The sequence below is a fragment of the Halichoeres trimaculatus genome, unplaced genomic scaffold (assembly GCF_033239565.1).
Source record: "Halichoeres trimaculatus isolate MK-OKI-2021-1 unplaced genomic scaffold, fHalTri1.1 fHalTri1_scaffold_5, whole genome shotgun sequence".
Lineage (NCBI taxonomy): Eukaryota > Metazoa > Chordata > Actinopteri > Labriformes > Labridae > Halichoeres > Halichoeres trimaculatus.
The window spans coordinates 952,501-975,933 of NW_027437183.1; the positions used below are offsets into that span (position 1 = coordinate 952,501).

At 43.7% G+C, this 23,433-nt stretch overlaps 1 protein-coding gene across 1 annotated transcript in view; it reads right to left on the bottom strand.

The window, feature by feature from the left end:
- prdm6 (PR domain containing 6) overlaps nt 1–23,433 on the bottom strand; it is an 88,218-nt gene that overhangs the window by 2,324 nt on the left and 62,461 nt on the right. The window contains exons 6-7 of the mRNA XM_074671120.1: nt 19,133–19,508; nt 5,626–5,802 (exon numbers count right to left, since the gene is read on the bottom strand). Of these exons, the coding sequence (XP_074527221.1) occupies nt 5,626–5,802; nt 19,133–19,508 (553 nt within the window). The remainder of the gene's footprint in view (nt 1–5,625; nt 5,803–19,132; nt 19,509–23,433) is intronic.

The following is a 23,433-nucleotide window of genomic DNA, read 5'->3' on the forward strand; positions in this document are numbered from 1 at the left end:
GGGGTGGCTGCAAAAACTGAGCGGGTTCTGCAAGAATGAAGCAGCCAAAGACCCGAGCAGTTTCCACACTCACAGAGAAACTGCGAATGCGACAAACACAAAGTGGACGCTGCAAAAAAAGAGCTGCTGCTTAAAGAGGCAGGAACCACAAAAAAAGAACGAAACCACTGCAAGAATAGAGCAGAAGCCTCAAGAATGGACAAGCTGCAAAAATGGAGCAAACGGCTCAGAGATGAAGCAGCCACAGGAGGAACGGAGCAGGAGTTGACTTAAACAGAAACGTATCAAAATGGAAACTTAAAGCTCGGCCCCAGAAATCTGACAGACAACCAATTTTTATTCTAAGAATAAAAAAGACAAAACTTCACTAAACTTCTGCAGTTCACTTTATTAACACCAGGAGACGCTGAGATCCTCTGATCTGAGGTCACGTTTTTGCGGATGAGAAAAACCTTAAAGACTGAGTTCTTCAGTAAATTTTCCTTCAGCTGGAGTGAAAAAGCAAACTGACTCCTCCTGACTGCTCCTGACTCCTCCTGACTCCTCCTGACTGCTCGGCCTGGACGCTCCTCCTCTGATTCATCTGTAAATCTACCAAACCACAACGGCTACGACATCAAAGCTCCTCTGAGGCGTCTGTGTCACAGCGACTCATCCAGCAGGACGGCGCCCTGACACAACAAAGAGCGGGAACGCCAGGATGGTCCTGACACCAGGACGGAGACTTTAATCACTTTCCCTCAAGGATGAGAGAAGTCTGAGCTTCATCCTCTGATCTGAGTCTGGGAGGAGACGAGACGGAGAGACGGAGGACGGATTGTGTTCAGTCACAGACCGACAGGACTGATGGGGGCAGAGACGTCAAACACGTCATCAGTTTCAGCTTCTGCTGCTCTGATAAAACCAGAGACCAGCTCTACAGGGTCTGCTCTCCATGAAGCTGAAGACAGGAACCTCACGTTTAAAGTAACCAGCTTCCTGTATCCTGTTTCCTGTTTGACTCTTAAAGCTGAGACGTTTCTTCTTTTCTAGACGCTGATCAGAAACCTCATCAGCGCAGCACCCTGACGGCCTACGCTCACTGATGGCCTCCGCTCTCTGATGGCCTCAGCTCTCTGGCATCTGCTTTCTGATGGCCTCTGCTCTCTGGCCTCCACTTTCTGATGGCCTCCGCTCTCTGACGGCCTCAGCTCTCTGGCCTCTGCTCTCTGGCCTCCACTTTCTGATGGCCTCTGCTCTTTGACGGCCTCAGCTCTCTGGCCTCCGCTTTTTGACGGCCTCCGCTCTCTGAAGGCCTCTGCTTTCTGACGGCCTTCGCTCTCTGGCCTCCTCTTTCTGATGGCCTCCGCTCTCTGGCCTCCACTTTCTGATGGACTCCGCTCACTGACGGCCTTCGCTCTCTGGCCTCTGCTCTCTGGCCTCCACCTTCTGATGGCCTCCGCTCTCTGACGGCCTCCGCTCTTTGGCCTCCGCTTTCTGACGGCCTCAGCTCTCTGGCCTCCACTCTCTGGCCTCTGCTTTCTGACGGCCTCCGCTCTCTGACGGCCTGCGTGACGCTCTCTGCTCTCTGATGGCTCCGCTGCGCACGGCGCTGAAAAGCTGCCGACCACACACAATCGTCTCCTCTGTCTCCTCAGCGGGAAAATAAAGTTGAGCGTTTTCCTCCTGACAAAGTGACAGTGGCAGCTTTAATCTATTCGCCGCGGCGTCCAAAAGGAGAGAACTCCCCGAGCCATCGATCTGCTAAAGATTTCTGACGCCCGTCCGTGATTGTCTTTGTCCCGCTCGGCGTCCGGCGGGACTCTGAAGTGCTGATGAAAAGCTTCGGGGTTTCCTCCGATTGCTTATTAAGAACGCTGATTTGCTTTGAGCCGATTTCTCGGCGCTGCTTGTCGTTTCACTTTTCACGCCCTGATCTCTTGTTCCTCCTCGCGCTCCCCCTCGTTTCCTCCCTTGTTCTCCTCGGCCTTTGGCTCCCGGCGTCGATGACGGCCTCAGATTCCTCTGATTGCTTATTAGGAGCATTAATTTGTTTCCTGCTCCTCTCCCTCGGTGCGTGTCCTCTGAATTTATAACGCTCATTTGGCTCTTCCCCTCACACCTCTCACTCCTTCCTCTGCGGCCCCCACGCCGACCTCTGACCCCTCTGTGGATCCTCAGCGGCGCCTGATGCTGACAGGATGACGGCGGCGTCAGAGCGCTCTAACTCCCATCAGAAAAAGCTGAAATGAGCGCTCTGATCTCCTGCCTCTGATTTCACATCCTGGGAGGTTTAAAGAGGATTTCCCTGAGGACCAGCATCAGAGGCTGTGATTGGTTCAGAGAGGGGAGGTCAGAGGTCACGACGGCGCTGTCAGCAGGAGGAGAAAATATTCAAAGATCCAGAAAAAGTTCATGAATAATGGAAACGACTCGAGGTTGATCAGAGAGGAGCTGGTTTTTGGCTTTCCAAGGTTAAGAACTACCAGGAACTACCAGGAACTACCGAGGTCAAAACCTGGATCTCCTCAGACCTGTCTGTTTCCTCCAGCTGAAATGAAATAAAGATTTTTTTAATTTATTTTAAAAACAGATTTTATCTTTTTCTAGCCATGCAAGGCTCTTTGAGAGGTCAGAAAGACTAGAAAAGTAGAGATCCAGTTCAGTCTAGACTTCTCAGACTGGGCCAAACTGGGACACAGTCAGTGTTGGTGTTTGTGTGTCATTTAAAAATACGTCATGAGTTTGATTTAGTTTAAGACGTAAGTCGAGGAGGGGAAGCTCATTTTTTTCTGGCCTACATCATAAATCTGTTTATTTATTTAAAGGTAAACTCTTCCCTCTGTGTCAGCTTGTTATCAGCTGGAGCTGTAGCTGCTTATTGGTGAAAAGAGAGAGAATCTTTAAACACAACGCTCGTCGTTTTTAAGAAAAGTAAACTCTCTGAGGATCGATAAAACCTCAGGATCAGTCCAGAACAACTGACTGTAAAACTGAGAAGATGCTCTGGTGGAGGGTTATACTTCAAGATCTCTGACTGGATCATTTCACTGTCAATCAAAAAGGGATTCAGCCTCAGACAGATCATCCAATCATCATGCAGAAGCCCAGCGTCCAGGCCAGCCCACTGCCTCATAGACCCCCAGAGACGCTGAGCGTCCGATGGGCGGGACAAAGCCCAGCGTTTATCCAATGACCGTCCAGTTTCCACAGTGGAACAACCCACTCTACGCTTCCCCGCTGAAGTCAGAAGACGCTCAGCGTCCGACTGTGTTAAAGCGCTGAGACGCTGCGGGGATGAATGAGAAGGAGGTGGAGCCAGTTACCTGTGATAGGAGCTGATTCTGAACTAAAGATGAAGGAATTCTAGCTCAGATTTTATCAGTGAAATGTTCACACAGCAGAACAGATCAACACTTTTTAGGGACATTTTAGTCAAAAAGTCAAAACACGCTTTAACCTCAGATTCTCCAAACTCCAGAAAAGTCTTTAAATGTAGCAACAAAGTTTCTGAGTTGGAAACTCTCAGTCGTGGTTTTATCCTCCACTTTTTTCCCGCTGTCATCAGAGCTCCGTGACAGCAGAACGACTCAACGCCACAGGTAAACCCTCTGACTCTGTCTGCTCCACTCGTCATGTAAACAACACACACGCCTCTTCACTCAACTGTTCCCGTTTCCTTCACCTCGTGTTGCACATGTGTATGATCGTAGCTACATACTCGCTTCAAACTGAGCTGAAAAACGAAGAAAACGAACCGAACAAAGCACGTGTGCCCGAAGCGAGTAAAACCCAACAGTTTGGGTGTTTTTCATGAACCGTTCCATCCCTAATATAGATCCCAATCTTATTTTTCTGGCCTGGTTCTGGCTAACAGTATCTGGTACTGAGTGGGTCAACAGACCGCCCTTCAAACCTGGATGAAGTCTCAGGGTCTCCTCTGTAGATGTTACAGCAGCAGTTAAAGACTCGTCCAGATAAGTGCAGGATGAGTGAAGAAAAACACCCGTTTAAAGTGACCTGAAACTCTGTTCACATTTGAATGTGAAGACAAAATCTATTTGGACAGATATTCAATTTCAAAAGATGTAAAAACTGGGACCATGTTTTACAATATCTTTAAAAAATGTCTACAGTAACTTTACGGAGGATGTATAGATTTCAAATCCTTATTTCAAAATGTTTTTCCCTTCATTAGTTAGATTCATTGTTAAAAAGTTTTGTATAAAATGAATAGAAAATAAAATAAATTGATAGAGTTGAACCATGAGATGTAATAAAAAGAAAAACACGATCCTTTAACAATATTTCCTTTGGTTCGTCCTCTATGAGCCGCTCTAACACCGAGCCCTTATCCTTATGGATCATCAGCGTCAGAGTTTCAGGGTCAGTTCATTTTATTCAGATTAACAGAAATCCATTCTGACTTTGACCCTTTAACTCCTCCATGGATCGCTGAGCTGCACCATCAGAGTCCACAGCCCTGACTCTCCTGGTGACCTCACACAACGACGAGGAGTGCTGAAGGCAACACCTTTACATCACATCTACACTGGTCTACGCAGAGTTTCCAGTAGGGCTGCAACGGACGATTATTTTAATAATCGATTAATCGGGCGATTATTTAAATGATTAATCAATTAATCGATTAATCGATTAATCGGATAATGACACATTTTTGCACTTTCCTTTACAATTTAGCTTAAAATTGTTTTAGGTGTTTTCTAAACAGCAATAAAGACAATAAAATGCATTTTTCCTTCAGTAATATTTTATTACAGCTTTCTTTTTCTTGGAAGTAGAGCTGAATCTCAGAATATAATCAGCCACTGACTCATTTTCAGTGCACATCCACCTCTTTCAGTAGCATACGGCAAGAGAGTGGGCTCATCTCCTCCCAACTAACACACTGTAAGCTACAATTTTATGTACCAGAACACCCACCATTAGTTGCCGATGAAAATCGATTATTAAAGTAGTGGCCAACTAATTTAATAATTGATTTTAATTGATTTAATCAATAAGTTGTTGCAGCCCTAGTTTCCAGCTCTCTTATTCATGTCTGAATCCTTTGTTTGAAGTTGTAAATGAGGGACTTTCAGTCTGTAGCATCAAAAATTGTGAGGTAGGAGTCGAACGTCCTACCAGCACCTCATCTTCACTTCCTTCTCCTCACTTTGTGGGAAACATCCGGCCTAGCACCAGTTAGCATTGACATGCTACAGGCTGCTAACAGCTGATTTCACATGTAAACAATGCAGCCATGGTTACATGTAGGATCTCCAGACAAACACAGGAGAAAAAGTAGTAAAAATATCACTGAAGACAAAAACAGTTTGGTGTCCATGACCAACAAATGAGCCAAACAAAGTAACGATCTACTACAAATACAAAAATGATGAAAAAGAAGAGAGAGCCACTGCAACAGGCAGGGCGGCGCCTAGCAACAATCACGACTCTGAAGTCTTTGAGTCAGGACTAAGAGCTGTTTAGCGCTCTGACGTGACGCGGCGTTGGTTTTGTTGTTGCTAATAGCTAGGTGTCAGTAGCGGTTAGCTGGGTGTTGTAGGGTAGAGGAGAAACTGTAGCAGGGGGGATAGGTGGGGGTAGGTGGGTTGATGGGTGGGGGTACTCACTGTTACTTACTTGAACGGCTTCTCCCCGGTGTGCGTGCGGATGTGGTTGTTGAGCGTCGTGGCTCCGGCGAAGGCTCGGCCGCAGTATCCGCATTTAAAGGGCCGGTCGCTGGAGTGCGTCACCACGTGGTTCCTCAGGTCGGACGGCTGGGAGAAGGACTGGGAGCAGTGGCCGCACTGGTACGGTCTGGGAGACAGAGGAGAGGCAGGTCAGAGGGGGCGGAGTCTGAGGAGGCTTTACAGAGATACCATCAAGCTAACGTCAAAACTCAGAGATTTGGGATTCAGTTTACCTGAAACACACGTTTTTTTTTTTTTTTTAATGATAATAAATTAAACACACACACACACTAAAACAGATGACTGTCTAAATACACACACACACACACACACAGTCAGGGGGAGGAGTCAGACACTGCTGTGGTTACCATGGCAGCGTGACCCTCATCAACAATGCAGGCCGAGTTCATGACTGGACCATCTATCACTGCGTGTGTGTGTGTGTGTGTGTGTGTGTGTGTATGTGTATGTGTGTAAATGTGTGTGTGTGTGTGTGAAACAGGCAGACAGTGGTTGTATGTCTGCTAATAGAGTGTCCTGCTTCCATACAGCAGCAGATCTTATCATACACACTCTATTTGTTGACACACACACACACACACACACACACACACACACACACACACACACACACACACACACACACACACACACACACACACAAACAGTGTTTATCTTATTGTGTTCTCTCTCAGAAATTAATCCACTGCTGTTTAAACTAAATTTTCTCTAACGAACCAAAAGCGAAACCTGCGTCCTCTGACACGTTCAGCTGAAGGTCTCCAGTTTCCAGGGTCACTCTTTAAACTGTTACACCAGGAACTGACAGAGACACATTCACACCGTCAGGCTCAAAGAAGACCATTGGTTAGTTTGATTTATCCCCCAGAACTAAATTTAGACCTTAGCTCCTGTGGTGGAAGTGTAGCTAAACAGGTCAGCATGGACCAACATTTGACTTTAAACTCCAGAAAACGGTCTCCTGGTCCAATTTGGTCCACAAAAGACCACATAGTGTAGTTCAAAGATAAGATGATAGCAGACATTTACAACATCCCACCTCTACAGGACAAAGGGAAACCTTTAAAGCAGCGGCAACCACAGACTTTTCGAACAGCATGAACACAAAGAAGGAAAAAACAGACAGTGAGCATTTTTACCACCCTGGAGGGCAGTAAGGGGTAATTTGCCAACCAGGAGAAGACTATAGCACGTTTTGGCTCCAAAAAGTGCACAAAGAGGCAATTTTGGCTCAAAGGAGGGCACTTAAGTGCATGTTCTGCCAAAGCGGACACTTGAAGGCATGTTTGGCTCCAAAATAAACCATAGCAAATAACATAATCAAAAGAAGGCACTATAGTGCACATTTTGACTCCTGAGAGGGCACTGAAGCGCATGTTTTGTCTTTAACAATAAGCACCATAACACATGTTTTGGCTCTAAAGGGTGCACTATAATGCTTGTTTTGGCTTTAAAGGGGGCACTGAAACACATGTTTTGGCTTCAAGGAGGGCACTATAACTCATATTTTGGCTACAAGAGGGCACAATAACGCATGTTTTGGCTACAAGAGGGCACAATAACGCATGTTTTGGCTACAAGAGGGCACTATAACTCATATTTTGGCTACAAGAGGGCACAATAACGCATGTTTTGGCTACAAGAGGGCACAATAACGCATGTTTTGGCTCTATAGAGGGCACTAAAGCCCATGTTTTGGCTCTAAAGAGGGAACCATAACGCATGTTTTGGCTCTAAAGAGGGCACTAAAGCCCATGTTTTGGCTCTCAAGAGGGTACTATAGCCCATGTTTTGGCTCTAAAGAGGGCACTATGATGCATGTTTTGGCTCTAAAGAGGGCACTATAACGCACATTTTGACTCCAAAGAGGGCACTAAAGCCCATGTTTTGGTTCTAAAGAGGGAACTAAAGCCCATGTTTTGGCTCTAAAGGGGGCACTAAAGCCCATGTTTTGGCTCTAAAGGGGGCACTAAAGCCCATGTTTTGGCTCTAAAGGGGGCACTAAAGCCCATGTTTTGGTTCTAAAGAGGGCACTAAAGCGAATGTTTTGGCTTTAAGGAGGGCACCATAACTCATATTTTGGCTACAAGAGGGCACAATAACGCATGTTGTGGCTCTAAAGAGGGCACTATAAGCACGTTTTGGTTCTAAAGAGGGCACTATAACGCATGTTTTGGCTCTATAGAGGGCACTATAACGCATGTTTTGGCTCTAAAGAGGGCACAATAACGCATGTTGTGGCTCTAAAGAGGGCACTTAAGTGCTTTTTTTGGCTCTATAAAGTGACAAGACACATGTTTTGGCTCTCAAGAGGGTACTATAGCGCATGTTTTGTCTTTAACAATAACCATTATAACACAGGTTTTGGCTTTAAAGAGGGCACTATAACGAATGGTGTGGCTCTAAAGAAAAGAGCACTTCAGCGCGTGTTTTATCTCCCAACAGGGCATTTCAGCGTTTGTTTTTAACAACTGGGCCATGAGTTGTTGGGATTGCCCGCTGCCCTCCTGTCTTTACATCACTGCTTCGACACACAAACACAGCTCCAATCACCACATTAAATATTCTGTAGTTTTTCTCCTCTCTGTATTTCACACACTTGTTTTTAGTCTGAGTTAGGAGTGTGTGCTCAGAGTGTGTGCTCAGAGTGTGTGTTCAGTGTGTGCAGCGCTGCAAAGGGACAGATCCCCCCGTGCTTCCTGCGCTCTGAAAATAAAGTGATTCTTATTCTGAAAGCAATAAGACAAAACTCTGACATCGGGGGCTTACAAATAGGTAAACAGCCCAGAACTAGAATAAAACAAATAGACCAACATCTACAGCGCTTTAATAAATCACACACACACCTACTGGACCCTCAGAGAACACACACACACACACACACACAGAGGCAGAGGAAAGTAATAAGAGTAAAATAGTGTAATATAAAATCGAAAAATTCTCACTTGCAGTTTTCCACATAAAAGGCGTCTGGCCGTGGGGGTGGGTTCATTTATCAGCGGCTGGTCTATAAGTTCACGCCTCAGTGGGCCGCACCACTATTTATTAGCTGGGTTTTCTATGAAGAGCTGCATTGATTGTGAATAGTTTAAGGTGATGAATGTGTGGATATTATTTATTAAGGCAGCAGGCTGCGAGATTAATGCCCGGTTATTGTTTATTACAGTGCAGAGAGGAGGAGGAGGAGGAGGAGGAGGAGGAGGAGGAGGAGGAGGAGGTGAAGCATAAACACCTCCATCACACACACACATGCACACACAGATAGCTGCATATGCAACTGAAATATCTGCACAGATAAGCACATGTAAATATGTTTGCAGGCTCTAAAATCTGCACACACACACACACACACACACACACACTCTGCTGGTGTATCTGAGCTCTCGTCAGCTTTATGGAGCCTGTGAGCTGTAATTAACTGTCAACTTGCTCCTATGAAGTGGTTAAACTGAGCAGCATCTCTCCTGCCGCCCGTTAACGCAGCGACTCACACTGCGCTGACAGCACGGCGTGAAATACGCTGCACGCCACCGCCACGACCTGCTCGCCAAAACAGAGCCTGGACGTCTGGATGTGGTTCACAGGGACCGACGAGACTTGGTTTGTTGTTCCCACCTTTCCCTGAATGTGTGTGTGTGTGTGTGTGTGTGTGTGTGTGTGTGTGTGTGTGTGTGTGTGTGTGTGTGTGTGTGTGTGTGTGTGTGTGTGTGTGTGTGAAATCTATAAAGTCGAGTTCAGGACAATAAACCTCGCGTCACCTTTCAACACAACATGTGGTAACAACAGCAGAGTGTGTGTCGCTGTGTCCACACTTTTAACACATGAGCTGATGAGAGAGGCCCAGTGTGTGTGTGAGTGTGTGTGTGTGTGTGTGTGTACCACAGCTATTAAGACGACATGGGAACAAAGTTTCTTGGCACACACACACACACACACACACGACTTTTTATTTCACTCAGAGAGGTCGGAGGTGGAGGAGGTGATGAGGAGCTGTAGCTGCAGCAGACTGTTGATGGTTGCACGTTTTTAAACAGTTTGAGGAAAACTGCGACGTGACAGGAGGAAAACCTGTGTCCAACAACCTGAACTGATCAGATAAACATAAAAAGTTCAGGAGCAGTCGGTTTGGGAAGAGAGAAACTCGAAGTGACACCTGAACCTGGTCAGCGCTGAGATACAACAATTCAACAATTTCCCAGTTTGGTATCAATAAAGCAGTTCTATTCTATTCTATTCTATTCTATTCTATTCTATTCTGTTCTATTCTATTCTATTCTATTCTAATCTGTTCCATTCAATAAATCCACCATAGGCGAAACACGTTTTAAGAGGTGGATCTTAAGTAATGACTCATCACATATAATTTGCGATTCATCTAATTTGAATTGTTATAAATCTAGTTTTATTCACAAAAAATCGTCCTTTAAATCACAGTAAAATGTGATTAATCAAATTTTAATCATAATTATTTATATTTTAATCACATTTTAATTGCCATTATTGTAATTTAAGAAGAGATTTTAATTTTAATTATGATTAATCAAGCTTATTTCACAGTTATTCTTATTTTAATCACATTTAAATCTCCATTAATCTTAATTTACTTGTGATTAATTTAATTGTGTTAGACAAAATTTCTTATTTAAATCTCCATTAATCATGATTAATCATGATTAATGGAGATTAATCTACACTTAATCACAATTATTTTAATTTTGATCACATTTGAATGATAATCCAATTGTGACTAATCTAATTTAATCACAATTATTCTCATTTTAATCACATCTTATTAGCCATTAATCTAAATTCAATTAATTTCAATTGATTTTATTTACAATTATTGTCTCCTTAATCACATTATAATCAAGACTGATATAACTTTGATCATTTTTTATCTAATTTTAATAAAAATAACTCATTTCAACCAAATTTTAATTGTGATTAATAACAATTGCAATTGTGATTAATTACACTTTAATTGAAAGTACTAGCATTTTTATTGCATATGGATATTTCACAAAAAGAGGAAACATTTTTTAGTCTCAATGGATTTGGATGAAGACTGAATCAAAGATTTAACAACAAAGTCGTGTTTATTTTCAGTCTTATGAGTTTTATTTTTTTAAATATAAAGTTCAGTTTAAAGAACATTAATGCATTTAGAGCGTGCAGTGTTTTCATGGCTTAACTAGTAAATTTAAATTTTTAGGGACTTTTTGTGAACTGCAAACTAATAAAACAGATCTTTTATTCTTGAGCAAAGAATGAAAAAGTTGGTTTAAAAAAAAAACAAAAAACTTTTTTTGAATATTAACAGACCAACAGTTTATTATGAAGTCACATATTAACAGCTACAATCAAAGAGTTTGATTAAGATGCAGAAAACAACATTTTTAACAACGGGATATCCAGGCTACTGTCGGAGGATGAAGAATGGAGAAGAAAGGGGACGATGTTAAGTTATATTTTTATACATATCATAAAAAATAAAGGGTGGAGTGTCCAGGCTCAGCCTGAGAGAAAGAGAGGAGCTCTGACATCTGGAAGGAGCGTGTGTGAAAAAAACATAAATAAATAAATGTAGTCCAGAGCCAGAAGAAGGAGTGGATGGTTGTTCTTAAAAATCCCAAATGAAACACAAAACACAGCCTCTCCAAGTTTCTCCAGAATTAGTTGGGAAACGTCAACGAATCCCCCGAACTGAGTTCAGAAAGTTTGTTTGCCTGAGAAACTTCAGCTGACGAGAGACGAAACATTAAGAGAAAGAGGGTTTCTGGAGGTTTCTGCTCTGCTCTTTAAACCTGTTCATGTTTTATACACATCCAAGCTGATTTTAGTCTCAGTTATTGTGTGTTTTAAATGTGTGTGTGTGTGTGTGTGTGTGTGTGTGTGTGTGTGTGTGTGTGTGTGTGTGTGTGCAGTGATGCAGGGTGGAGTGTGTTGATTGACCCGTATGGACTGGCTCTAATCCATACGGACTTCTCTCTGCGCCGTGAAGACGACTGGTCTGTCCGCCTCGTATGAAGACATTATCCCCCCGAGACGAGCAGCTATAAATCACTGCTGCCGCCTCATCAATACACAATCAATGAGCCTGTGCACACACACACACACACACACACACACACACACACACACACACACACACACACACACACACACACACACACACACACACTCCTACTGTTTGAATTTTTATGTGTCCTCCCACGTACGAACTATTTTCCTGCTTCTCTCCGTTTTTCCCTCCAACATCTCTTCTCTTTCTCTTTGTGTCTCTTTCTTCTTTTTCTTTCTATCTTTCTTTCTTTTTTCTTTCTTACTTTTGTTTTCTGTCTTTCTTTTTTCTTTCTTTCTTTTTTCTTTCATTCTTCTCTTTCTTTTGTTTGTTTCTTTCTTTCTTAAACTCTTTCTTTCTTTTTTCTTTCTGTCTTTCTTCTTCTCTTTCTTCCTTCTTCTCTTTCTTTTTCTCTTTCTTTTTTTTCTTTCTTTCTTTCTTTCGTTCTTTCTTTCGTTCTTTCTTTCTTTCTTTCTGTCTTTCTTCTTCTCTTTCTTCCTTCTTCTCTTTCTTTTTCTCTTTCTTTTTTTTCTTTCTTTCTTTCTTTCGTTCTTTCTTTCGTTCTTTCTTTCTTTCTTTCTTTCTGTCTTTCTTCTTCTCTTTTTTTCTTTCTTTTTTTCTTCATCTTTCTTTCTTTCTTTCTTCTCTTTCTACCTTCTTCTCATTCTTTCTTTTGTTTCTTTCTTAATCTATTTCTTTCTTTCTTTTTTCTTACTTACCTTTGTTTAATTTCTTTCTTTTTTTCTTTCATTCTTCTCTTTCTTTCTTTCTTCCTCTCTGTCTCTGTCTTTCTCTCTGAGCGTATCGAGCGATCTATTTAAGCGAAACGCTCTCATAACATCCTCTCATCAACCATCCGTACTCATCAAACAAACCATCAGCCAATAACATCCCATCATCTCAGAGACTGTCCGTGGGAAGCCGAGGATTATGGGATGTGTAGTTCAGGTGGACAGACTCAGAATAAAAACTCGTTGCTGTCTTTGTCTTTGTTAGCGTGTTTGTTAGCGTGTTTGTTAGCGTGTTTTGAGCGGCGTGGCAAACATGACAGATAAAAATAGACTCTGAAAGGATTTCTTCCCCCGTCCATCACCCTGATGGATCATCATCTCTTCCTCCTGCGGCTACACGCTGGAAAAAAATGAAGTAAAGTCATTTTTCAACACATCTGTGTGTCCAGCAGGGACAACACACATCTGTGTTAGTGTTATAAGCAAATCCGTCCTCACTGTGAAGTGATAAATCTCCTTAACGTCAACTGTTTAGCAGCACGGAGGACCAGGCGTGCCTCTCATGCAAAGCGTCTCCGTTAATTGTTCTGTTAGCGTACACAGAGGAGCAGGATCCTTCATGTTTAAACACTCAATCAGCTTCATTTTCAGTTTCAATCATAATTCATCACAAATATTTGAAGACGTTACTTTGATTACAACAAATGTGTTGGCGTTTGGTGGTCTGGAGGATCCAGATGAAGCTGTGTGGTCCGAGCTTCGCTGATTCGTACAGTCTGTGTGTAAACTGATGGAGGACACAAGGAGTCATGATTTTATCCCTGTCCGGTTTTTTCTTTTTAAATTTAGTTTCTGAGTCCACTTTTCACAAACCTGCACCAAATTTTCTAGTCAGTCAAACTAATCATTAGCATTATTTTTCAGTTCAGATGGTCTTGGTACAGCACACATTTTGTGGCGTTTGGGACAGATCCCCTAATTTCTGTTTTCCCTTCTGTTGGGGTCCCAGACCACGGTGGATTATCGTTTCTGACAACTGTCCACAGAACAACCAAACATTTTTATGCAGGTTGTACTCAGTTTAAAGAGCCCTAACTCATCTCAATAAACAGAGCTAAACACCGTCTCTGTTGCCATAATGTGCCAGAAGTCGATAGCATCTGCTGAAAAGCTCTACTACCTGGATGGAAACAAACACAGATGACAGGTATAATGTATCATTGTGGCATAGTTTGTATTTTGATCTAGAAAATAGAGATTAATGTTATGTGGATGTTGAAGTATGGTGGTGCTAGCTCTGCTAATGTTAGCCAACAAACTGGGCCTCATGTACTCACTCTCTGTGATTCCAAGAAATGGTGTTTTCATGTTTTTAAGTTCCCATATCCTGCTCCTTTCCTGCAGTTTAATCTGGATCATTGATGTCTTCATGAAATGGTAGTAACATGTTTTGGTCCAAAAAGCCAATAAATCAAGCACAGCAGCATTGTTTCCAGGCTCTCATAGCCCCTCTGTTCAGAACGCTCTGATTTAGTGGGCGTGGCCTTCATATGTAAATGAGCCACCGCTGATACCGCCCCGCTCTTCCACGTCACTGAGAGCGGCGCCACCAGCTCCGAGTGCACAATGTTTAGAAAACAGAGAAGCTCCTTTACCGTAACATTACAGGCTAAAACAACAGGCTAACTGCAGCTAAAGTTAGCATCCTGAAGCTAACACAGAGACAGGGGGGGACACTGAGGAAAAGCTCCTCCATCTGCTCCACAGCACACAGCATTTAAAATACTCACATTTCCAGGGTCCCAGGTTTGTTGGAGGATGGTTGGTAATGCGCCTGGATTCAGGACCAGTCTATTGGCTAGCCCTCTGTTGGACTGTCCAAAGTTGGAAAAGCAGTCGGCCGTGAAGTGACTAGCACACACATGCTCAGTTTTACTGAGTGTAGCTGGAACATTTCCTGATAAATGAACTCTAGACACTTAGTCTGTCTTCTTCAGAGATGGGAAGCTTGAGCATGGAGCTATGTGGCTGTTTACAGCCAAAAACAGAGCAGTGATGGCTCTAGGAGTGGGCGGGGGGGGTTAGGGGTATATGCTCCGGTGGACCAATCAGGTCAGACTTGCTCCTGATTGGTCAAAAAAGGGAATCGCTGACGTCTGCAAATCCCCAAAATCCAAACAGCTGGTTTTAGGTCAGGATTTCACATTCACAAGCTCTACTAAGAACAGGTTTGGTCGTTAAATATCACATTTTGTGGGCTGGGAGGAAAGACAAAGACCCACAAATTTCACTAAAAGACTTAATGAAGTGATTGTTGCAGAATATGGGACCTTTAAAGTTTGAAGCACTCCTGTACCAAAGCTTTAAAAACAACAACAAAAAACCAGACCAACTCAAATACTTTCAACCCGAGTGTTTCCTCAAACAAATGGTGAAGGTTGGGAGGGTTGCTAATGAAAGAAAAGGGGTGAAACCTTGGCTCTATAAATCTATTTTTTTGTTTCAAATATTATCACTAACACGTCAGACACAGAGCTTTCTCAGGTCACTGCCTCGTCACTTATGAACTCGTGCTTTATCAGCTTTTACCTGAGACAGAGTTCAACATTACGCACGCTCCACTGAGCCGATGAGATTCCAGTCGTCATGAAATGAGCGATTGAGAAGGATAAATGTTTGAGTGTATCATCGCAGGGACTGAAACAGCGTGTGCTGAGGCCAAAGCCCTGACAAGGCACTGCTAGATGGTCAAAACAAATGACAAAATGGGCATTTAATTCCTCTATAGAATCAACTGTGTGATGATTCCCACTTTCATTAGCTGTAAACTTTGTGTCCTTCCATAAACACGTCTGATTATATCCATATACACATACATGCCTGGTCCATAAACAACATCAGCCACCAGAAGGAGACCTGAGCCGAGCAGCGCCGAGCCGCGAGGATCAAAGTGTTTAGAAAGAATAGCTCATTTTCCTCAAAAGCTCTAATGACTCCTTCAAACACCGCCATCGTAAACACATCCATCACACACACATCCGTCACACACAGCGGTTATTAATCCCATTCAGAGCGGCGTTTACACTGGGACGCCGGTGTAGCGTGTCAGACCTGTGAATGGAAACAGAGTCTGCTCAGGTTTGATTCCTGATTCATCACTCAGCGCCATCACAAGACTTCAACACTTCCCTGCATCCTGACACCAGATCCAGACTGGATCCAAGGCCCCCCTGAGGCGACATAAACAAACAGCTCCTCTGATGATGGACTCAGATGAAATGACAGAAGAGGAAAAAAACGATACAGAGGGAGAAAAAGTTCAGAAACAGAAAGAGTCGGCAGGAGAAAACTGACCTGAGAGAGACGAAGCTGAGAGGAGGTGTGAGGAGTACAGAGCCATCAGTCTTCAGCTCCAAATGTTCCCATCAAGTAAACATCAATAAATATGCATGAAGGGGGAGTGAGGGGGGTGGTGGGAAGATAAAGAAATCAGGAAGAGAAGGTAGAGCTGTTGAAAGAACAGACTCTTTCGTGGACAGAGCAACGGATCGGGTTTACCGTCTGAAATCTCTAAAACGCTGTGCGTGACCTGTTAAAAGAAAAAGATCTGTGAGCTACTTCAAACACTGACAAGATCAACTGCTCCATCTGTGCCACTCCTGGAGAACAACCTTACAGACCTTTAAAGAAGTCCACCAGAACCAATGACCTTGGTTTGGCAATGATACCCCAAGTCCCCTTAAGGAGAACTCTGAAAGCCCGATAGTTTCCTCCAAATAAATAAACCCCAACAGGACTATGGACTTTGAAAGACCTGGGAGATCTCTTTACAATCCAGCAGAACAAAGCCCCTTGATACCTCACTGTCCCAACTTTCCTGTTTGGTACAGATGAGGCTGACTGCTGAGACGTCAGTACCGTCCATACCAATGATCAAGCTCCTTCATAAAGATGGTTCTGGTCACAGACCTCTCCAGGTTCCTCGTCGATGGCTCTGATTTGTTGAGCTGGTGTTGTTCTGTTCGGCAGTGAGACTCTTAAACACTTGATTATTCAAAACTCAGTCCAATACAGCAACTGGACTTGGTCAAGTTCTTGAAGACGTTTCACCTCTCAAGCCTTGGAAAGGAAATGAAGAAGACTTTCACAGGGAAGGGGAAACATCTTTGCTGCTACTACTACTTTTAAAGGTCCCATATTCTGCAAAAATCACTTTATTAAGTCTTTTAGTGAAATGTGTGGGTCTTTGTCTTTCCTCCCAGCCCACAAAATGTGATATTTAATGACCAAACCTGTTCTTAGTAGAGCTTGTTAATGTAAAATCCTGACCTAAAACCAGCTGTTTGGATTTGGGGGATTTGCTGACATCAGCGATTCCCTTTTTTGACCAATCAGGAGCAAGTCTGATCTGATTGGTCCACCGGAGCAGATACCCCGAAACCTCTCCCCGCTGCTGCTCCAGCAGCCATCACTGCTCTGTTTTTGGCTGTAAACAGCCACATAGCTCCATGCTCAAGCTTCCCATCTCAGAAGAAGACAGACTAAGTGTCTAGAGTTCATTTATCAGGAAATGTTCCAGCTACACTCAGTAAAACTGAGCATGTGTGCTAGTCACTTCACGGCCGACTGCTTTTCCAACTTTGGACAGTCCAACAGAGGGCTAGCCAATAGACTGGTCCTGAATCCAGGCGCATTACCAACCATCCTCCAACAAACCTGGGACCCTGGAAATGTGAGTATGGGACCTTTAATAACTGTCTGAAGACTCATCTGTCCAGGGAACACTGAGGCCCTTAATCTGAGCCTTTACCTCTTTGTCCTCAGGCGTAGAATGAGCCAGAAGGTCTCAGACCCAGCTCTTAGTGTAAATCTAACACTGATTATTGAATGTTGTTAAAGTTTGAACAATATCGTCAAAGTTGACTTATAATTGTGGTTAGCTGAGGCTTTGGCTACATTGTTTAAAATTATAAAAAAATTGCCCTGGTTCCCTAACACCTGATGTGGACCTTGTTCACCCAGGCATCATACGAGCTGGTATGGCTCTATCATTAGTTGCCTCACTCATCCTGAGGTATGTTCTATATCATACATCACTAAGGACCCTGCCATAGGTCCACCTGGATTTTGCACCTGTTGCCTTAACCAGAATTGGAACTCCGGTGTACCGTGCTAAGGTCAGTGTCGCTATCCACTGAGCTTTCCAGGGGAATAAGGGTGTGAGGGCAACAGTGGTGCCAGTTCTAACTGGGACACTGGGGGCTACGCTCACCTCTCTGAGGATGTTCAAACTGACACACATGATCAGATCAGGCACATGTTTGCCTTGCCTGGTGTACCTAGGGGTTCAAGGTCATAGTTCAGTCTGTCGTAAGAGATGGACCAACTTAGTTTACTCCCAATGGGTGCCCCTGCCTTAGGGGGAGCTTATTTTTAGGGGGACTAAGGTCTCAGTCAAAAAGTTTTATTTTGTCTGAAAATGCGCAATATACTAAAAAAAAGTTCTTCTAACACACTTCCTGCAGTCAGAAAATCCAGAAGGCGGTGAACCAGGGTTAGGTCAAGGACCTGGGATGCTGTCCTTGGACCGCTGGACAAACAGGGGTATGGTCGCCCTGCCACCCCAGGTAGGATGACTACACCGGTATAAACCAGCTAAAAGACCAGTTCCAAGAACCCCACCTGACTCCTCTGATGAGGACGACTGCAGGGAGTGTGTAGTCAAACATGTTGAGGTGAAAAAGAAATCTTGCAGGGTTAGCGTCTTCTTCAGGAAGTTTCCCAGACGAACCAGTTTGAGTCCCTGGCAGAGACCCTGAGCTCCCTGGAGGGATTAGTGTCCCCTCTGGCCTGGGAACGCTTCAGAGGTCTTCATGAAAAACTGGAAAATGCTCCTGCAACGAGTGACCTGACCACGGTAAAATACAGTCCGACGTCCGTCCGTCCGTGAGCGTGAGGAACATTGGGTCCTTGGAGCTCCAGGACTCGGGCCCGTTTGGCTTGTTCAGCTGAATTTTATCTGCTCCTCTGTCCCATAAAACCTTCCTATTGACAGGCAGCTCCACATCGACCCCCCCGCCCCCCTCCATATCCAGCCCACATTTTTCTTCCCTATGAGTATTAGTTTATTGAATAAGTGGCATCTGTTTTCCTGGCCCCGTCACCGTAAGGCGAGGTATTTCTCACTGACGCACAGCGCTGATTTATACGCTGCTCTGACTCTCCCCGCAAAAAATAAAGCTAAGCAAAAAATTTCCAATACATCCTCAGTCCCTCTGCACACACACACACACTCACACACACACACAGTCACACACACACACATCTCATCTCCTCTTCTCCCCTCCTTCTCCGTCCGTGCTGTATATAATTAAGTTGGCAGATGTTATACACACTCAAACACTTTTACACTCTCTTCACTCTCATCCACAAACTCCCACTTTCTGTCAAACACAAATGGAGCCATGATGACACCGCTGAAGCCATAAATCAGCTCAGACGTCTGCTCTGCAGGCTGCCTCTGAGAGACTCATACGTCAGCTGTGAGAATCTGACATCCTGTGTCATGTTCAACATGTTTATGTCTCAGTCTCTCACCGACCCTGATAGATTCTGGTCTATGGGACCAAAAACCCGACACTCACCTGTCTGGGTTCTGCGGACAGACGTGCATCTGAAGCAGGATCCTCTGGGTGAAGGTTTTGAAGCACTGGCCGCACTTCCACAGGTGCCAGTCGCTGAAATCGCTGCTCAGCTGACTGGTGGAGGTCGGGCTGGCCAGGACTCGCTGGTTCTTTGACCCCATCTGGCCAAAACTGGAGTCGGACTGAACGCTGACCCCGACTTTGTCCAGCAGAGAGAAGCTCCGAGGGCAGGGGGAGTGAGGGAAGACCATGGAGCCCCTGATCGGCGTGATGGAAGGGGTCGAAGACGAGGACGAGGAGGGTTTGCTGTTCTTGCTGAAGGACTGGAGGGACTCCTGTCGACTCATGGCTTCCACCACCGTGCCCGGGACGTTCACTGGAGACACAAAAGTTTGAGTTATGACGGGATCTACTGCTGTCAAACAAGTTCAGAGAATTCAACTCCTAAAGAGAGGAAGGAAACCTAAACGAGCATGTTTGTTAAAGTGTACGAAAATATTCCAGAGTTTCTCTAGTTTTCTTGGAAAATAATTTAAATATGACTTTTGGCAAGTTACTCCCAGCTGACTCTTCCCACTGCGCAAAGAGACGTTCATAGACATCCTTTTGAACGTTTTATTTTGGTCGCCAGACGGCGTCTTCTCCTAAACATCTGTTTCTGATGTCCACAGTACCTTCCCATTGCGCAAAGAGATGTTGAAAGGATGTCCTTTCAACTAGACTTTGGACGTCTTTACCAACTCAAATTTTAACAAGTTGGGAGATATGGTGCCTTGCTTAAGGGCACCTCGGCAGTACTCAGGAAATTATACTAACACCTCTCCTGCTATCAGCCCCAATCTTGGTCCACTTTGGGACTTGAACCAGCAACCCTCCAATTACAAAGCCAAGTCCCTATGGACTGAGCAGCCACTGCCACCATTTCAGCCATTGTTATTGTTTTTACACCACTTCCTGTTTAACTGTAGTACAGTTTCTGAAGGTGTCAGGCTGTTCCGGTTCATTTTCCTATAGCTTTGTTTGATTTTCTTATACATTTCCACTACAAACCTGCTGGTGAGTCAAACGAAGCTACAGGGAAATGAACCACTACAGTCAGGGGCGTATTTAGTGGTTTGGGGGCCCAAGGCAAACCCAGTCAGTGGGGCCCTCCATGTCCTTGTAACTCCTCTTCCTCAGAGCTAGACTGGCCTTCCCTGGGTCCACTGTCTCTTTCCCAGAATCAAGGCATGAGACAGTGCTAATCTTGTACATGCTAACTTAACACAACTAAATGCATTTCCTCAAGTTCTGTACTTTAGTTTGATTTAGAAAAAAGTGAATCCATCATTTAGTCCACTTTGTCCTGGATTTGAAATCTTTTATGGTCCATTGACAGCTTATTTGTCCCACAGTGGGGAATTTACAGAGTAACAGGAACAAACAAGAAAGGATGAAGTGAAAAACATTACAATAGGTAAATATTGAAAAAATAATTTAGTAAAGAAAAAATATGTAAATATCAAGCACAACATCAAACTGGAAAAAAATCTACTGAAAGAGGTGATATTTACAGTTAGCATACTTTTTGGTCCTATTATTTTAAAGTGAATGTATTTTTATTTGACCCCCTGTCCAGTGAGTTATGTTTCCAAAAAAAGAGATTTATACAATAATGTTTATCACCAACTCCAAAAGTTTGATTTAGAGAAAATGATCCTGTTTCCTGGGCTAGAGAAAGTCCTTAAAATCCTAAAAGTCTGATATGTTTATCTCAGATCTCAGAGCAACATTGTTTGTTTTTGTTTAGCCTATTGAATGTGAAGGGAGGGGGAGGAGCCAAAACCATCATTACAGATTAAGCCTTTGGATGGATTTTGAAGATATAAAAAAAACAAATGTTTTCAATTGAAGAGAACTTCATAAATCAGTTTTTAAGAGATGCTTTGGGGGCCCTGGGAATCTCGGGCCCCAGGCAACTGCCTGTGTTTGCCTAATTGTAGGTACGCCCCTGTACAGTATAACTACTTATCTCCTACATGGAGGAACTGTGGACGTCAGACATAGATGTTCAGTAGACGTCTGAAAAAAGGACGTTATCTGGAGGAACAGGAGACCAAGGTTTAACGTCCAGAAATGACGCTGGAAGGACGTCTTTTCAACGTCCCTTTGCTCAGTTTAGACGTCTACTTTACTCCAATGCTGAACCATATCGACCTCTGAGTGGAGTCATGGTTAGACGTCCAAATAGTGGACCTAAGCTGATCGTTGTGTAGACGTCCAGAATTGGTCTTGGACCAACGGACGATGTAGACTTGATCTGAACGTCCATCAGACATTTCATGGTCCGTGGGTTCCTGAATGAAATCTTGTCATCTTCGTTTCTCCTGATTCTGCTGCTCAGATGATTTCTTTTGACTTCTTCATTTGTCAGATTGTAACCTGACCCTGCCTGATCTCTATGTTCATGGTCTACAGGTCCAAACTTCAAATCATACCAACAACAAAACAAAGTATGGATCAGTTTGATCTGGACTGACTGGATCTCTTGCATCAGACCAGGGTAAAGGTCTTGGTTTGGGCTGTGGTCTTGGAGGAGTTTCATCGTTGTATAGTTCAGTGTTAGACAGTTAGTTTCAGGCTGTGAATGTGTCTCTCTGTGTTAAAATGTGAGTTTTAATACGAGCTCTTACAGAGTTTGTCTTGGCTTCAGACGCAGCCTCAGGAGTCCAGTCTTTGGCTCTGGCTCTGACTTCATTTGTCTACACAGGAGGTTTCTTCCTGGTTGGATCTTTAACACACTAGACGGTTTAAATGTCTGATTTGTCTTGGAAGAGTAAAAGGATGTGATAAAGCTAGAAAACATGGTCAGGGGGGAGTTTCTCCTACACTGCTTGGCCTGTTGAATCCTTCAGAGAAGTCAAATCTATCTAAACTCAGAAAGTCAAAGTTGACCTGTAACACTGGTTCTGGGAAGTCCTGAAGAAAGAGGGTACGAGGGTTTTTTACTGTACGTCTTTATGGTTCTCTGAATTATACAAGACAACCCGTCTCTGTGTTCTGTATATGACAAATAAAAGTCATCTCGATTTTTCTGTTTTGATGGAAACAGAAGGCCGACCACAAAAGCTTCAGCTCCTGATTTTAGCAAATAGAATAATGGATCCAGTCAGGCTGTTTGGAGTCTGCTCAGTGGTACAGAGACCGTGAAACACAGCAGAAATAAATCTCTAACTATCATCAGCAGAAATAAATCTCAAGCTGTCATCAAGGCCAAAACGTCCTCCCAGACTGTTCCTGGTAAAGATGTTTGGAAGACGGTTATTTCTTCAATGCCTGGGCCAAGGTCAAGAAAATACTCATAAAACCATGAAAAGAGAAGCATCATGTGTTTATCAAACACAGCCAGTGGCAGGATCACAGAGTCCACAGTAAAACCATATTAACCTGGTTAGCAGAGTGTAACACTAGCAGAGCTAGCTCCAGCAGACTCCTTTCAGGTTGAATTTGCGTTAATTGTTGTGATCACAACATCGTAACTTCCTGGAGGGACTGAGTTTAAACACACACAGTTATGTAAAGTTTTATTTTGTTTAACCCTCTGATGCATAAAACACGAAAGCCTGTGTCAAGATTTCTTTCTTTCTTTCTTTATCTTTCTTTTCTTTTTTTAAATATTTGATTTTGTTAATACAGTTTCAGACACGTCCTCTCCAGTGGACTCCATGCTCCTGAGCCTCCACCATCAAACCGTCTCTGCTCTGGTCCAAACTGTTGAAAGTGTTGTCAGCAGCCACCATGTAAGAAATGCTGACTCATGCTAACCTCCAACCTTCAGGGTTCCAAGAGGATAAAAGAGTTCCGGAATGTTTTCTTTAGAGTCTCTGACGATAGAGAGAATTCTGGAATGTTTCTTAAGATGGCTCTGAATGATGTAGTGATGATGTCATCACATGTTGAGACCATTGACTGTATAGAGTGGACAGCGTGGCTCCGCCTTTTACCGTTGTACGGTTTTGAAGCCAAAATTCCCCCGTCACAGGCGTCGCCATTGACAGCTGTCGTGCAGCTAGAATAATACCGTATTGGCCCGACTATAGGACGATATTTTATTCTAGAAATTGTATTCTCATAAATGGGGTTGTATTATAATCGAGGACTAGATTTTTAGACTGAATTAATTACATATCCACGCCGCTAGATGGAGCTAAAGGACCGGTGACCTGTAAGCGAATGGAGCGTCACAGTGCTATAGCAGAATGTGATGAAAAATGAAGGAATGTGACTATCTAGAACGAAGGGGCTTACTGACTTGTTAATGT